Raw genomic sequence first — 16972 nt, 5'->3', positions numbered from 1 at the left:
GAGAACTGTTAGGAGGTTTTTACAGTACTCCTAGAGAAAGATGACAGTCACTTGTATAAGGGTGGTGGCGGCAGAGATGGAAAGATATATTTTGGGGCTAGACTTGGAAGGCCTTGTTGATATTCAATTTTAAAGGATATAAGAAATGAAGGGCTCATGAATACCTTCCAGGTTTTGAAGCAACTGAGCTTCTAGGTAGACACTGGTACCATCTGCTGAGAAGGGAAGACTGTGAGAGAAACAGGTTAAAGGGAAAATAAAGATTTTTTAACGGACATGTAATGTTCGGAATTGAGATGTTTAAAAGACGGACATATAGAGATTACAAAGAGAAAGCTGGACAGTCTCTATCTGTCATCTTCCCTCATCCTCAGATCCATTCTCTGGTCTTTCCTGCCTTGCTATGTGCCTAGGAGGCTAACCAGATTTCATCACTCAAGATATCTTTCCCTCTGTCTTCCCACTAAATTCAGTCAACAGGAGGCACCAACAAGGGAACAAAGGGCAGGAGGAGAGCATGTGGTATTTATACTTCCTGTTCTCTCTGCATTGTGAGGTGGCCCTGGCAGTGGTTATATACAATGAGAGCCCTTCCCCCGCACCATGATTCTAGCTCTCAACCAGGCTCTGGTAATGCCATTTCTTCCTGCCCAGGACTAAGGGGAGCATATGTTTTCTGCCGTTTCTAGTCCCTGGGCTCCTTAACATTCCATGCTGGTTCTCTTAACCTTGCCCATATCAATGAAAATAGTCCCTTCATTAAATTCTTTTCAGTGAAACATTTTTGTGTATTCCATCCGTTTCCTGCCAGGACCTAACTTGCATAAGCCCAAAAGTCCAAAGCTCAAGAGAGGCCTGGACTAGAATTTCCACTATGAAATCATCAAAACGTAAATCATATTACAGCACCAGATGAATTCAGATTCTTTCTCATTTAAAGAGAGAATATTTATAGAGAAAAAGACCCAATTACACAGTACTGAATCAATCTAACATTTAGAGGATAAAGTAGATAAAGTAAAGATTAAGAATGAGTGGACAGGGCTTCTCTGGTGGCGCAGTGATTGAGAGTCCGCCTGCCGGTGCAGGGGACACAGGTTCATGCCCCGGTCCGGGAGGATCCCACATGCCGCGGAGCGGCTGGGCCCGTGAGCCATGGCCGCTGAGCCTGTGCATCCGGAGCCTGTGCTCTGCAACGGGAGAGGCCACAACAGTGAGAGGCCCGTGTACCGTTAAAAAAAAAAAAAAAAAAAAATGAGTGGACAAAAAAAAGAAAAAAAAAGAATGAGTGGACAATCAACAGATGAATGGATAAAGATGTGGTACATATATACAATGGAATCCTACTCAGCCATAAAAAAGAATGAAATAATACCATTTGTAGCAACATGGATGAACCAAGGGATTATCATACTATGTGAATACTATGTGAAATAAGTCAGAAAGAGAAAGACAAATACCATATGCTATCACTTACATGTGGAATCTAAAATACGACACAAATGAACTTTATCGACCAAACAGAAACAGACTCACAGGCATAGAGAACAGACCTGTGGTTGCCAAGGGGGAGGGGGTGGGGGAGGGATAGATTGAGAGTTTGGGATTAGCAGATATAAACTATTATATATAGAATGGATAAACAACAAGGTCCTACTGTATAGCACAGGGAACTATATTCAGTATTCTGTAATAAACCATAATGGAAAGGACTATGAAAAAGAATATATGTATGTTAACTGAATCACTTTGCTATACAGCAGAAATTAACACATTGTAAATCAACTATACTTCAATAAAATAAATTTTAAAAAAAAGAATGCGTAGACAGTGAAGCAAAAAGAAAATCAAGAAAATGCAGTGTCACAGATGCCACATAAGAAAGGATGGTCAGTTGTACTGAATGCTACTGGAAGCCGAATAAGATAGGAAAAGAGAAGTGACCATTAGATGAGATAGCAGGAAGACTGCTTTTGACCTTAAGATGAGAATTTCAGTAGAATATTTAGAACAGAGTCAGGCTAGAATAAGCTAAAGAATGAATGGGAAATGAGAAAGCAGAGATAGAAACCTCTCAAGATATTTTGCTGATAGTCAAAATATCAGCAAAATATCAGCAAAATTTGAGTCTCTTGAAAGAATGAAAGCAATCAAAAGAAAAAATAGTAAGCCTCAGGATTTATGTTTTTTCAGGTGAAGAAATAAAATAGTAAGATGATTTCAGATACGAATTTAAGACAAGGAAAGAAAAAGGAATAACATATTTTCTAACTTATCTTAAATCTAACAATGGATTTAAATATAGTTAGAAGTGATAAAGTTAGCATGTCATGCCACGGAAGGGGTAGCGTGGGGAGCTACAAACGCACTCTAATCTACAGTGAAAAAGTGGTGAAGAAAAATGAACATTTTTACCCAATGAAAAAATAAAATCTAAGATCATATGAAAATGCATATTTTTCAATGCTAATATGTATGCTGTGACCATGTAATTTAAATCATCAGCCTTTTCAAAATAAAAATCCCAATTGAAAATTTAAATAAATCTCTAACATTTGGAAAATATATAAAACACCTGTTTCTCCAATTTCATAATTAAGCCACAAAAAGGAGAAAAACCAAGCAAAAAACCCATACAACATATTCCTTACCATTAGTTCGGGTGACGTGATATCTCTTGGGCCCTGATATGGATCATCACTAGATGCAAATGAGGCAAGTATTGACAAACCATTGAAAACCTGTTGATAGTGTTCTCCAATACGTAGCAATAATTCATTATGCAGTCCTTGGAAATCTTGTCTCAACAGGCTCCCGAGTTCAATTTCTGTTTCATTCTAATCCAAAGACACATTTCAGAAATTTAAGAAACAAGTTTTTTTTTTCTCCATACTAGTATCTTGGAAATAAGTATACTGATTTTAATACACTATTAGTTAATCAGGAGCTCTAGATCAGGTGACAAGAATTACTAATGATATAAAAAAGTCATTGGAAAAGGATTCTGACCTTGATTTCTCCTGGTAGGTCTGCCATGGGCTACAGGTAATGAAAATAAGTGATCAGACTTTATTTTGAAATAAAATTTTAAAAACAGAGTCTAGTTTTCTATAAAGGTTCAAAATGTCATTCACTCATTATTCATGGAAATGTAACCCTGACAGGAAAATCAGTGGCTCAGAGCACAGTCTTTCTGGTCAGACTGCTGATATCTAAATTCCAGCTTTATCATTTATTAGTTGTGCTGTGACTTAGACAAGTAACCTAATCTGACCTTTCTCTGCCTTAGTTTTCTCATCTATCAAATGGAAAAATAGTGCTTTTATCTCACTGGGTAACTGTGAGGAGTTATCCAAGTGAAATGATCCATAAAAATTGTTTAGTAAAATTTCTGGCATGTAGTAAGAAGCACTGAAATGTTATTATCATTCCACCTTTACAATAAAGATTTTCTTTCTCAAATTGAATAAATACACTCAATATTCAAAAAGTCTCATGTGGAAAGAGATCCATAGCTGGCATATCATGAAATATGTGAAATAAATTAACATCAGAGAAAAAGAATAGAGTTACATATGCATATCTGATAGGTTCTCTTGTTCCCATACAGCCTCTTATTGCTCAGATACTGTTGCTACTATAACACCAAAAAAAGAAACACAAGCTATAATTTTAAATTTGAAAACTAGCAAGAAACTGGGCCAAACTGTAATCAGAGCACTAAGTAACTAAACTCAGGGCTGACACTGTACTACAGTTGAAGGATACTGCCTCTTCCAATAGATGTAATCACTTGCATATCATTAGTCATTTTACAGCTCCAATCAATTAATAAATTCTAAAATGAAATTAGCTGGGACTTCCCTGGTGGTCCAGTGGGAAGGACTCCATGCTCTCAATGCAGGGGTCCCAGGTTTGATCCCTGGTCGGGGAACTAGATCCGACATGCATGCCACAACTAAGAGTCCGTGTGCTGTAAATAAGAAGCCCACATGCCACAACTAAGAAGTCTGCATGCTGCAACTAGGAAGTCTGCATGCCACAGTGAAGATCCCGCATGCCCCAACTAAGACCCGGCACAGCCAAAATAAAAATAAATAAATAAATAAAATTTAAAAAAAAAAAATGAAATTAGCTGAGAATCTGATCCATGAATGGATGACTACCTATCATATACCATTATGGTAAAACAATCAAAGAATATAACAAAAGAATAATTCTATTTAATACTCTCCTTGGCCCAGGGCAAAGCTTATTTACGTACCATTTGAACTTATATTACCCTAGGATAGACTATAAACTACAGATAGACTATAAACTACTCACTCTATTTCCTATAAGAATGTCACAACAGCTTTCCTATAATGCTAATTTAAACAAAAGAGTAAAATATAAACAAATATTCAATTACCTTTAGATAATGAAGGGCACGTTCTAATTCATCCTTGGAACAGGAACAGACCAAATGGGAAAAAATATACTTGAAATTATTTATTAAAATCTCTCTACGATTGACATTTAATTGTTTTCCTAAAGTTCGAATGAGAGCAGAAGCTGCAGGGCTTGCTTTGGCAGCAAGGTCAGGTAGCAGAACTTGTAACGTTCTCTGAAAAAGAAACACTACAATTACTAAAAAGTACATTTGTCCAGGTGATAAAATATTCATATAAGCTATGTTCAAAAATAATTTAAAATGCCACACAAATTTGGAGTCCACATACAACATATCTGAATTCAGATATACCATTTATTCATTCAACACATATTTAACGAGCATCTATTACGATTCAGGCACTTCAGATACAGCAGTGAAAAAATAGACAAGGTCCCTGATGGCACAGAGTTTACACTGCAGAAGGGGAGAGACAGACAATAAATAAGCTAATGTACAAGTAGCAAAGAAAATAATTTCTCATGAGTATGTGTTAGAATGTACTCATGCTCTTAAGGCAGTGGTTCCAAGCCTGATTTACTATTTGAGCTAACTATAGTATTTAGACAATAAGCAAGAGTAGCCATAAATACAATATTTTAAATTTTTTAAATTAAAAAGTTGATGCTGCAATATTAAAGAAAACCTTTTTAACACACCCACCATTCCAACATGGCAACAAATCTACTTTGATTTTGGTCTGTTTCCTTTAAGATCTCGTTCATAAAATAATACACAAAATTCCAAACATAAAATAGTTGATCTTTCATCTATTATGTATCTAATGAACAACTACTACATGTCAGCCACTATCCTAGGCACCGAAGATGTGACAGCAAATAACACTCAGGCCCTGCCCTCAGAGACACTTAAACCTTATTTCTGTTATGCCTTTCAACTTAATATTAATCCTGTAAGACTGTTATGACATTATAAGGTAGTTTCTCTAAAGTATTTATAATTACTATGTTAAGGTACATAATATTCTAGGACCTAAATATTAGACACCTAGTTTCTTCTCTGGGTTTTGTCTATTTGCTACTTGGAAAATGTTGCAATAAACATCTGTGCTTTGGGGCTCCCAGATGGAACTACTGAGGGAAAAAGTAAGAATATCTTTGTGGTCCTTAGTGTATAGTATCATATTTCCTTCTAGGATTTGTCCAATTTACATGCAATTTAACTTTGTTAAAATATGATAATACTGTAGAGAAAAATTCTGCATGGATCACTATTATAATATTAACTAAGAAAAATAAACTTTGCCTTCAGGAAAACATAAGAAGATAATCTACACCATCCATCTTTCAAACCTCAGCCCCACTAATGACTTTTCAAAGGCTTCCCAAACTACTCCATACTACAAACTCTATCATCTGAATTCACAGGTCATCTACAGCACTAGTTTGTACTATATTACTCCAACTCCTTAGGGGTAGGTAAGATCATATTAGACTTTCCATTACCAATGGAACCAATCATAGCACTAAAGACATAAGGGCTCAGTAAACTGAACTAATTAGCATTAATTAAATAGTATGAACCTTTCAAGATAACTAACTCTATAGAGCAATGACTCAAATCAACACGTATTTCACTTTTATAACATAAGTAATATTATCATATCAAAGTCAAAGGAAAACATGCAAATTTGAAAATCTATGGTCTACATTGTACTTGCCAGATTTTCTTTAAAAAAAATCTAGAATGGAATAAACACAAAATATTAAATTGAAAACCTCAATTAAGTCAACTATACTTTGCAACTTACAGTAAGGAAACGATTAAGGTCAGGAAAGTCAAAAACATTGGCAATTTCAGACAAGGTATTTAAAGCCATTTCTCTCTGGTGAGCCACATCTTGTTTCCGCATCTCAGCATTCTGGCATGGAGTACTAGGAAGCACTGTCATCTGACTGGAGTGGAGGGATTCTACCAAAAACTAAAGCAAAATGATTTATTAGTTTTCACACAAGGAAGAACATTTAACTAATATGTTTTAAGTTAACATAAAGGACAGTATTGGACAGTGTTCTAAACATATTACCTAAATTAGTTCATTTAATTTTTGTAACAACCTTAATGAGGTAGATTGTGCATATACTCCCTTTTACAGATGAAGTAACCAGGCTTAGTTAAGAAACTTGAATATCTTGCTAAGGATTACACCACTAACACAGTGCAAAGCCTGTATTTTAACATATCCTTACTTTTCAGCCTTGAATCAACCTTTTTTTTTTAAAACAAAGTGCCTTATCCATAATATCAAGGCATAAAAAAGTTTATTATCACTAAAAGAAAGGCTAATACAGAAAGGCTTCTCTTAACAGATTAACAATAGAGAGTAATAATTATTATAAGATTTTTCCCCTCTCCCATTTATAAACAATATCTTCAGACCAAGATACGAAAATATAAAATTGATGAGATTTAGATTCTTTTAAATAAACCATTTTTAAAAATACCTCTTTTTTAAAGCAAGAAAAGTAAAACATATATGTGTTCTTTTTTTTAACTTTTGCAAAGTAATTCTATTTCCTATAGTCAAGGCCAATGCTGACTCTCACCTGACAGATGGGTTTCTTATACTGGTTGAAAAAGTTTTGCAGTTTAACACTTTTAGCTGCAACCAGAGCTCTAATTTCTGTGTATGCTGCTCCAGAGACAGATGCTGACTTGGATAATAAACAATGCAATAAGTGCAAGAGTGCAAAAGGTACCAAATCCCCTTTTGCTGCCCTAAAATTATTAAAAAAAAAAAAAGTTACCATCAATGTTTTGAAAATAAATGGAAATCCACAAATAAATGCATACTGATATCACACTTCTTCCTATAACATTACATCTCTCCTAACACCATTTCTTGTTTTTTTTAATACTTGAAAATCTTTTATTAGTCACCTCTTAAGCTTCTCTGCAACAAAAATGTACACAAATTAGAATTTTAACTGTTTTATGTTCTTGATTCTTTTTTTTTTTAACATCTTTATTGGGGTATAATTGCTTTACAATGGTGTGTTAGTTTCTGCTATATAACAAAGTGAATCAGTTATACATATACATATGTTCCCATATCTCTTCCCTGTTGCATCTCCCTCCCTCTCACCCTCCTTATCCCACCTCTCCAGGCGGTCACAAAGCACTGAGCTGATATCCCTGTGCTATGCAGCTGCTTCCCACTAGCTATCTACCTTACTGTTTGTTAGTGTATATATGTCCATGCCTCTCTCTCGCTTTGTCACAGCTCACCCTTCCCCCTCCCCATATCCTCAAGTCCGTTCTCCAGTAGGTCTGTGTCTTTATTCCTGTTCCTATCACCATTTCTAACAGCAGGCAAACAATAAAGGAAAATGGCCAAAATAAATAAGGAAGTATACAAAAGCTGCCAAACATACCTTCCAATATCCCCTGTTGTAAGAATCAAGGTATCCTTCAACTCATTATTTCTTGAGATCTGAGCATGTGTATATGCTTCCTTCATTCTTAAGACAAAAAGCTAGACCAATAAAATTAACTAGTTAAATTTTTAAAGTCAGGTTTATGAAAACACAAAAAAATAAAATTTAAATAAAATAAAATTTTAATAAAATAAAATAAATAAAATAAAAATAAAGTAAAATAAAATTTTAAATTTACAATAAAAATCATCAACCTCTTTTATAAATCCATCTTCAGCATCCAAGGATTCCAATATATGCTTGATATTTCCACTAAAAGCCACTCTAACATCCTTGTCTGGATCTTCCATTAAATTTAATAAAGTTCCAAGAACCATTTTTACATCTGTTTCATCTTCTCTAAAATCAAGGTGCTTACAAAGATGATACAGATTATCTATGAAAGCTAAAGGGCAAAAGCATAAAATACTTAATTTAACACAGTAAACAGAAAAGTTTTACTATAAAAATACTGTCAATAAATAACATACTACAAAGAATGCTAAGTTGTCTAATAAAGTCAATATTTAGTGTTTAAATTTGTAAAGCACACAGAATTGTGGAGGATTAAAACGAATAAATACTGAATACTTATAAAACTGAATACTTATAAATTTAAATTTACTTTTACTTAATAAAAGTTATACATAATTTAAATCTAAAATAAATTCTAGAATTTTTTAAAGTTTTAAAATGACTAGTCACTTAGATTTTGTAGATCATTATATTACTGGGATAGATTTAAAAGCACATTTCACTAATCTAAAGAACTGTGAATTAAGGGCAAGCTTAGCCTTACTGTTAATCTTACTTTGTTTTTACAGATTTATTTATTATTTATTTATTTTATTTATTTTTGGCTGCGTCAGGTCTTAGTTGCGGCATGCGGGATCTTTCATTGCAGTGCTCGGGCTCTTCGCTGTGGTGCACAGGCTTCTCTCTAGTTGTGGCATACGGGTTTTCTCTCTCTAGTTGTTGCGCGCAGGCTCCAGGAAGCACAAGCTCAGTAGCTGTGGCACAGGGGCTTAGTTGCCCCGCGGGTGTGGGATCTTAGTTCCCTGACCAGGGATTGAACCTGCGTGCCCTACACTGTAAGGCGGGTTTTCTACCACTGGATCACCAGGGCAGTCCCTGTTAATCTTATATTACATTACATTACATTACTAGATTTAGGGAGTCCTAGAAATCACCTGTCATACATTGTTTTGAAAACTTGAGGGCAAGTTGTAATTTATTACACAAACAAAGCAATCTTCCAAGTATGTGTATACATCTCATGCTCCCAACAAATCCATACACCATTACCATCGGAAAGCAGCAAAGATACAATCCATACTCCTCAGCTGGGCAAAGTATCTAACTATTTGAAGTTTTAAGGTCCAAAGTAGTGGCAGGGGACACATTAACAAGGTCCCTGGGATCACTGAAGAGGATACAGAATACTGAAACTCACAATATTGAAACAAACATCAGGTATGCCCCATTATACTGTCAAATCACAAAAGCATTTAGAAAATCTAAAAATTATTTCCATTGTTAGTTCTGTGATACAGTCTAATACCAGACATCCCTTTTATGAATGATCATTACCTAAGCATTGACTCTATCAAGCAAGTCTAATGTTTTAAGGCTTTAGCCTAATTCCACCACTGATTTTAAAAACAGAGCTTAAATAGTTTTTTTTTTTTTTTTTTGTGGTATGTGGGCCTCTCACTGTTGTGGCCTCTCCCGTTGTGGAGCACAGGCTCCGGACGCGCAGGCTCAACGGCCATGGGTCACGGGCCCAGCCGCTCCGCAGCATGTGGGATCTTCCCGAACCGGGGCACAAACCCGTGTCCCCTGCATCGGTAGGCAGACTCTCAACCACTGCACCACTAGGGAAGCCCTTAAATAGGTTTTAAAATATTAAATAAATCATAAAAAACCACTCACCAAGTTTCACAGGACTAGGTAATTTTTTTTTCAGTAGGAAAAGGAATGGCTTGCAAACAGACACTTTTAGTCGAGAAGATGAACATTCATGTTGAGAAGTGACTTTTAGGCTCTTACATAAGAGGTCAATACGTCTATGTTCAGAGAAAGGCTCTGATAAAGAACTTGTCAAATAAAACATGCCATGAAGTGTACAGACAAGCTGACCAAGTATAGATGCAAATTCTTTCTTGACAATGTCAGAATCATCTTTGACTTTATCTCTATGGGGAAAAAAACAAAAAGTACTAAACCTTCTTGCTTAATTTTGTGGTCTAAATAGTCTTGTTTAATTTGAGGCAAAAGTACTGGTAAAACAAAAGGTAGAAGGAAAAAATTTTTAATTCTAAAACTAAAAGCAATGTTTGTTCTATATACCCAGCAATAAACATAAATTTGCATATATGATATCTGTCCAATCAAGTTGTATATTCAAATTAAAATGTTAATACATACATAAGAATCTTGGGAACTCTGTTATAAGAATTCTGCTGCTGTAATAAGATAAAAAATCCATTAATACAACTTGTCCGGATTACTTCATGGGAGCTCTGCAGGGCCCAGCTGTAAACTGCGGTTCTCCACTCAAGGTATATTCTTCTTGGAAAAAGAGTTAGAAGAAATACGCATCGTGACTGTGCCTGTGGTGCTGAAAAAATTAAGTCTATTAATCAAGATTTCTAAGTGTTAATTTTATACACACACACACACACACACACACACATATATTTATTCTCTGTTGTAAAGTCAAATAACATTTAAAATACATATAGTATTTAATTAAAAGCTCCTTTTCCAAAAATAAAGCATGTGCACTGAAAAAGGTCTATGCCCAATCTTACTAGATAATCATGGAAATCCAAATTGAAACACCCATCAGATAGCAAAAAACATATGTTTGTTTAGGTAGTTATGTCTCTGACATTCTTTCTTTCTTTTTTTTTTTAGCCGCACTGCGTGGCTTGTGGGATTTTAGCTACCTGACCAGGGATCGAACCTGGGCCTTCTGCAGTGAGAGCACAGAGTCCTAACCACTGGACGGCCAAGGAATTCCCTCTTTTTTTTTTTTTAAGATAACAAAATTTTAAAATTTGACAATGCCAAGTGCCGGTGAGGATATGAAACAACAGGAACTCACATATTCTGCTAACAGAAATATAAACTGGAATGACATCTTTGAAGAACAATGTTGGCAGAATAGAGTTGAGGATGTACAAATCCTACAATTTACTCCTTTCTATACATCTAACTCCTTCTTTTTAAATTATTAAAAAATGTACCTTCTCTTCTAATTATTGAAAAAATAGAAATGATAAGTGTTAGAAGTCCTATATAGAGATAAATGAAAAGAAAACAAATCACACATAAAGAATTTTGTGACCACTTACAGTAGCTATCTGAAATCCTCTGGCTTACTGTTAGAAGGCTGGTGGCAAATGTGGTCAACTTTAAAGAGCCATCAGAATGGGAACAAATCCACGGAAGCGAGAGCATTCCACATAAGTCTTCCAGGATATGATCTTCAAATGAAGTTTTTACTACAGAAATACACAATAGGTGATTAATTATACCTTTTCTTTAATCATATTTACCTGTGTCTTCTTTCAATAAAAAAAAGACATTCTAAACATCTTTTACAAGTGGAATTACAGCAAACATTCAATAAACAGGGGTTCTTAACACAGAGATGATGTTCTGAGGTCTGTGAATTCAAAGGAATTAAATGTGACTTTATAAAAATATGCATTTACGGGGGCTTCCCTGGTGGCGCAGTGGTTGGGAGTCCGCCTGCCGATGCAGGGGACACGGGTTTGTGCCCTGGTCCGGGAGGATCCCAGCCGCGGAGCGGCTGGGCCCGTGAGCCATGGCTGCTGAGCCTGCGCATCCGGAGCCTGTGCTCCACAATGGGAGAGGCCACAACAGTGAGAGGCCCGCGTACCGCAAAAAAAAAAAAAAAAATGCATTTATATGTTTTTTAGGAGAAGAAGCATAGCATTCTTCAGATTCTCAAATCAAAAATTTTAAAGTTATAGTTTCTATTGACTGAAAAAGAATAAATCAAAATGTTAGACAAATAAATTTAGAACTTACAAATTACTCAGCTTAATAGAACTAAAGTCAAGAAAAAACTTTTGGGTAGTCCCAACAATTGCATATTTAAGCCTTAGGCAAAAGAGAAAACCTATTCTATACTGATTACCTTTTAAGGTTATTCTGATCTATTGGGTTTTTGTACTCACCTTGAATATACATCAAAGCATCATATATTTTTACCACTTTGTCAATAATTGCCTCCAGGTCAGGTTTCTGAACAGATTCTAACAAAGTCCTGCAGCTCTTAAGCACTTTTGTGTAAAAATCCAAAGACATCCAAGTTATCACTACTGAAGGTTTCTTCTTACATTTCTGTTTACAGTCCTTGAAATCACAGTAGCTGCAGTTAAAACATTTTTTAAGACATAGAATTAAAATGAATTTTGTTATAGTCAAAACTAGTACCGTAGTAAGCCAAAAGAAACTTTGAGTATGGGACTTCCCTGGTGGTGCAGTGGTTAAGAATCCGCCTGCCAATGCAGGGGATACGGGTTCAAGCCCTGGTCCGGGAAGATCCCACATGGTGCAGAGCAACTAAGCCCGTGCGCCACAACTACTGAGCCTGCACTCAAGAGCTCTCAAGCCACAACTATTGAGCCCACATGCCACAACTACTGAAGGCCACGCGCCTAGAGCCTGTGCTCCGCAACAAGAGAAGCCACTGCAATGAGAAGCCTGCGCACCGCAAGGAAGAGTAGCCCTGGCTCGCTGTAACTAGAGAAAGCCTGTGCGCAGCAGAAGACCCAATGCAGCCAAATATAAATAAACTAATTTAAAAAAATTGTGAGTATGAAACTAACCTATAACTTTAAACTAATTCAAAGTAAATGTGCATATTAATGAATGTATCATTATTATTTTAAGTTTAATCCCTTTATGCCTAAATCACTCAGGATTTGGTAAAGCTAATCTATGATACCTAAATGTGACACCACCAGGCTTTAAAATAACAGAAGATACGCCTGTGTAAACCGTTTCTTAATTATATGAGAAAGGCAGACTTCAACCTAATTAGCTATTCCTTCAAGTTATCTCAAATTCCAAATTTAATGCAATCTGAATTAATATAGTTTCTTTAAAATCTCCTTCATAACTTTGTATTAGCTAGTTAAGAGTCAGAAAATACAGAATAAATGATTATGTAAAAAATTAACCAGGAGTGTTGGTCTATAATGTGGCAGTAAAAATAAGACTAAATATTCAGAGGGGGTTCACACTTTGTTTCTTCTGATAATTAGCCTATATTAAGAATGCTAAACTGAAAATATACCTCTAACGAGTTTTAAATTCCTACTTTTATGATCAAAGGGCAAAGTTCTCTTGACGAAACGTTTGGCTAGAAGAGCACTGGCTTCTGAGTTGTATAAAAATGTGTTCTACTTTTCTGCCCAGGAAAGTTAGTTTAGGCTTCAGACAAAAACGAGCCTCAATTTCTCTGAGCCTCAATTTCTAGTGTGTAAAGTGGACATGATAGCATTTACTTCATTCACAGAACTGTTGTAAAGATTAAATAAGATATGTACAGTACCTAACACAGTATCTGGCATTTAGCAGGTGCTCAAAAAAAAAGTTTCTATTTCACTGAAATGTTTGTGTTCTAAGGTCACAAAAATCAAGTGAATAAAGAGGTCTTCTAAAACAATAAATTCAAATTTATTACACAAAACCCACCCAGAAAATACAAGTTGTTTTACCAGTCCATGTTTTGATGAGAACAATGAACAGTACACAGAGCAGTCAGTTGTAGGATGACAGCGATTCCTTCTAAAGTCTCAATAACAGGATTCTTCAGGTTATTGAATTCAAGGAAAACCTGAAGGGACTCAGCCTTCTGTATCAGTGCACTCCATAATATGCTCTTTTTGTTCATATCCACATGTTTAGTTCTGTAATTAATTATAACCAGAGTATAAAGATATTCATATTCATATGAACTTACATAATTTTGCTCACATATGAAAAATATTTAAAACAAAAGATAGCATGTAATGGCAACTACTGAAATTTTTTTTTTTTTTGGCCACACTGTGCGGCTTCTGGGATCTTAGTTCCCCAATCAGGGACTGAACCTGGGCCACGGCAGTGAAAGCGCCGAGTCCTAACCACTGGACTGCCAGGGACCCTACAACTATTGAAATTTAAAACAACTTTTATAGTTGGCTGAAGCATGGGAATTCTTTGGCTACATTACAAAAAAATAGTTTGTTAACATTTTTTAAATTGCTTATAGATGTAAAGTCTCAGAGATTTTTCATGTATTAAAAAGTTAAATTAGGCAAGTAAAGACTTAAAAAGTCTTTTAAGTAACCATATTTAGCCATGAAATCTCTTATACTAGAATAGACTACAAGCACTATTAAGATATTTTAAGCATTCCTTTGACTACCTATAGAAAGAACAAATGTTCTTTGTGTATTTAAGTCAAAGCACTTACGTAAAAATGATTTTTAAGTGACTAAAGTTTTATTAAGTGGCTAAATACAAACTGAATGAAGGTCATACTCCTCTGTCTGTTTTGGTGCTCTTTTGGAAGAGTTAAGAGATGAGCTGAGTCGACGCCTTTTGGGTGACAGTCCATCGCTATTACTGCTGAGGTTTTCCTGTTGAATTTGGCACTGAACCTCCTCAATGATTTCCATACTTTCCATTTTTAAGGCTGCATAAAGTGGGCCCAACAAATACTGAGAAAGCAAAAATAATTTAAAAAACTAATTCTTAGAAAATAAGTTTATATTATTCATAGCAAAAATGCATTAGGTAGTAAGATGTCAAATAAGGTAAATTATTTTCAGAGTCTCATCAGACAAACAAAAACCTAAGTTAATCTATATTATTTCAGTCTATACATCGACATATGTATAGTTCTATATCTAGAACTATGGTCTATAGTCTTAGAAGGCCTAAGACAAATCCTTCTCTCTATAACCTGTTTTTCCCTAAACCAAAATGACACAAAGAAAAATTCTACAAGGGAATTACTAACTTCTTTTATACTACAAATCTAGCAAGACTTACAGATAAAATAAACTAAAATATTTAATCAATTTATTGTATATCTATTTTATTGTAGTGTCTCCCACAGTCCAAATAGAAAAAAAAGGCATAATTTGGCATGACTAGTACTATATACCCATAGGTTTTCTAGAAGTGACTGATTATAACCTGTCAAAGAAAAATCTATGTGAGTGCTCAAAGTTTTTGCAATGAAGTTGATAACTGGCTCCTTTTTAATTAATAATGCAACGAACATGTTTACACTTCACAAACTCTACTTTAAAACTCCATTGGCAGTTCATTACCAATGTAGTGCACAAATGTTTCTAAAATCAAATTAAAAATCCATAATAGGAGGCCACAATAGATTATGAAAATCATCCCATTCTGAATGTACATTATTAAAGGTATTTTATTTTCTCATTATTAATCTTGCATATATGCATACACTTAAATTAAGAACAAATTACATGCTTAACAAGTAACCTTACAAATGACTTACCTCTGCATCTACCTGAACTCCAAGCACATCCACAAGAGCTCTACAAATATTTCTCACGTGAACCTTCCTGACTTGTAAAGCAGATTCATACCCAGCTGGCACATATCTAAGGAAATACTGCAGTAAATGGCACAAAGCTGCTTTTAGCAAATCAGACTTAAGCTGCATAAGCACACCATCTTCAAACATGACACAGAGTTTTTCTAGCAGCATATTTAAATAGACAGGCTCAACATTTCTATAAGCTTCTGCTTCAAAGGGGAATAGTGTCTTTATCAGCTTTGACAATGGCTCTTCATAGAGTTTCAATTGGTCAGCATCCATTTCTACAAGGTGTTTTAATAATTCCAAAAATGAGCTGAAAAAAGTGCTGGCTGGTTGTGCCGGTAGTCCTCCAAGCTCAAAGAGTTCAGTTAGAAGGCTAATTGCTAAGGATTTAACTTTTGGACTACCATACTCTAGCAGAACACAAACTATCCGCCAAAGTAAGAGTTCTTGCCTTCTAAAAAACACAATTGCAATAATACGAATAAGAACCGTTAATAAAGTGACTTCGATAAACTCTAAATTTTGCATGTTCATGAACTGCAAAGGAGCTGGTTGTAAATACCCTACATGTTCATCTAATTGACTTAAAAATCGGCTAACTACCACTGGCCATTCCACAAAGTGTCCCGTTGCATCTCTTTCGTGGAGGTAAATCAAATCTTCAAAAAGATATAATAATTCCTTCGTCAGTACTCCAAAAATGGCAGGACTCTTGCTTTTAAAAAGAAATAATAATGAGCAGATGACTTCACAGATTTTTTTGTGTAACATGTGACAGGATGGAGTTGCTGCAATCCGTAGAAGTCTTGTTATGATCCAGTTACTGAATTCTTTGAAATAAACAAACAAAAAAGATATTAAATAAATAAATACATCAGAGTGCCAATCAATTTGCTAAATGCTTGATGATTTATTTTTAAAGTGTAAACTTCACTAACAAAATAGTCTAAAACATTCCCTACACAATGGAAACATATTATAATAATTTAGAATACCAATTTTGGTGTCAGACAAGTTCCTAGCTCTCCACTTATCAGTCGTGTGAACTTTTCATTTCTCTAAACTTCTGTAACTTCATCTATGAAAGGGGAATAATGACACCTACTTTATATGCTACCCTGATCAAGTAAGATAATATATTTGAAATCTCAGCATAGTGCCTCAAGTTAAATAAAGGCTCAATAAATAGTAATTATCACTCCTTCAACAAATATTATTGAGTAGTGACTCTGTCTCAGATGCATAAGAACAAATCAGTCATAGTCCTGTCCTCCTGAATCCTATAATATAGTTTCTCGAACTTCTTAACTGCAACTAAGAGATATATTTTATATCACAACCCAGTATACATATGCATATTTTTAAAATTTAAATATGTGAAACAAAAGTTTCATGTACTTATTACATGTACATTGCATGTACTTATTACATGCAATGTACTATGATATTTTCTAGTCAATTATATTTCATCTTCAATACCCACTAAATGGGTTA

General features: G+C 35.0%; 1 protein-coding gene across 5 annotated transcripts in view; it reads right to left on the bottom strand.

The window, feature by feature from the left end:
• ATR (ATR checkpoint kinase) overlaps window positions 1–16972 on the bottom strand; it is a 103270-nt gene that overhangs the window by 74988 nt on the left and 11310 nt on the right. For 4 of the 5 annotated variants that reach the window (XM_019934300.3, XM_073803735.1, XM_019934297.3 and 1 more), the window contains exons 4-17: window positions 15431–16308; window positions 14437–14615; window positions 13629–13820; window positions 12081–12274; window positions 11229–11378; window positions 10297–10489; window positions 9802–10064; window positions 8085–8275; window positions 7828–7928; window positions 7000–7171; window positions 6204–6374; window positions 4412–4606; window positions 3010–3039; window positions 2652–2837 (exon numbers count right to left, since the gene is read on the bottom strand). In XM_019934300.3, coding sequence (XP_019789859.1) covers window positions 2652–2837; window positions 3010–3039; window positions 4412–4606; window positions 6204–6374; window positions 7000–7171; window positions 7828–7928; window positions 8085–8275; window positions 9802–10064; window positions 10297–10489; window positions 11229–11378; window positions 12081–12274; window positions 13629–13820; window positions 14437–14615; window positions 15431–16308 — 3095 coding nt within the window. The remainder of the gene's footprint in view (window positions 1–2651; window positions 2838–3009; window positions 3040–4411; window positions 4607–6203; window positions 6375–6999; window positions 7172–7827; window positions 7929–8084; window positions 8276–9801; window positions 10065–10296; window positions 10490–11228; window positions 11379–12080; window positions 12275–13628; window positions 13821–14436; window positions 14616–15430; window positions 16309–16972) is intronic. The other variant, XM_019934298.3, reaches the window with a different exon arrangement.

The sequence above is a fragment of the Tursiops truncatus genome, chromosome 4, assembly GCF_011762595.2.
Source record: "Tursiops truncatus isolate mTurTru1 chromosome 4, mTurTru1.mat.Y, whole genome shotgun sequence".
Taxonomy (NCBI): domain Eukaryota; kingdom Metazoa; phylum Chordata; class Mammalia; order Artiodactyla; family Delphinidae; genus Tursiops; species Tursiops truncatus.
The sequence above is the reverse complement of the archived record's forward strand: the minus strand, read 5'-3'. Positions and strand labels throughout refer to the sequence as shown.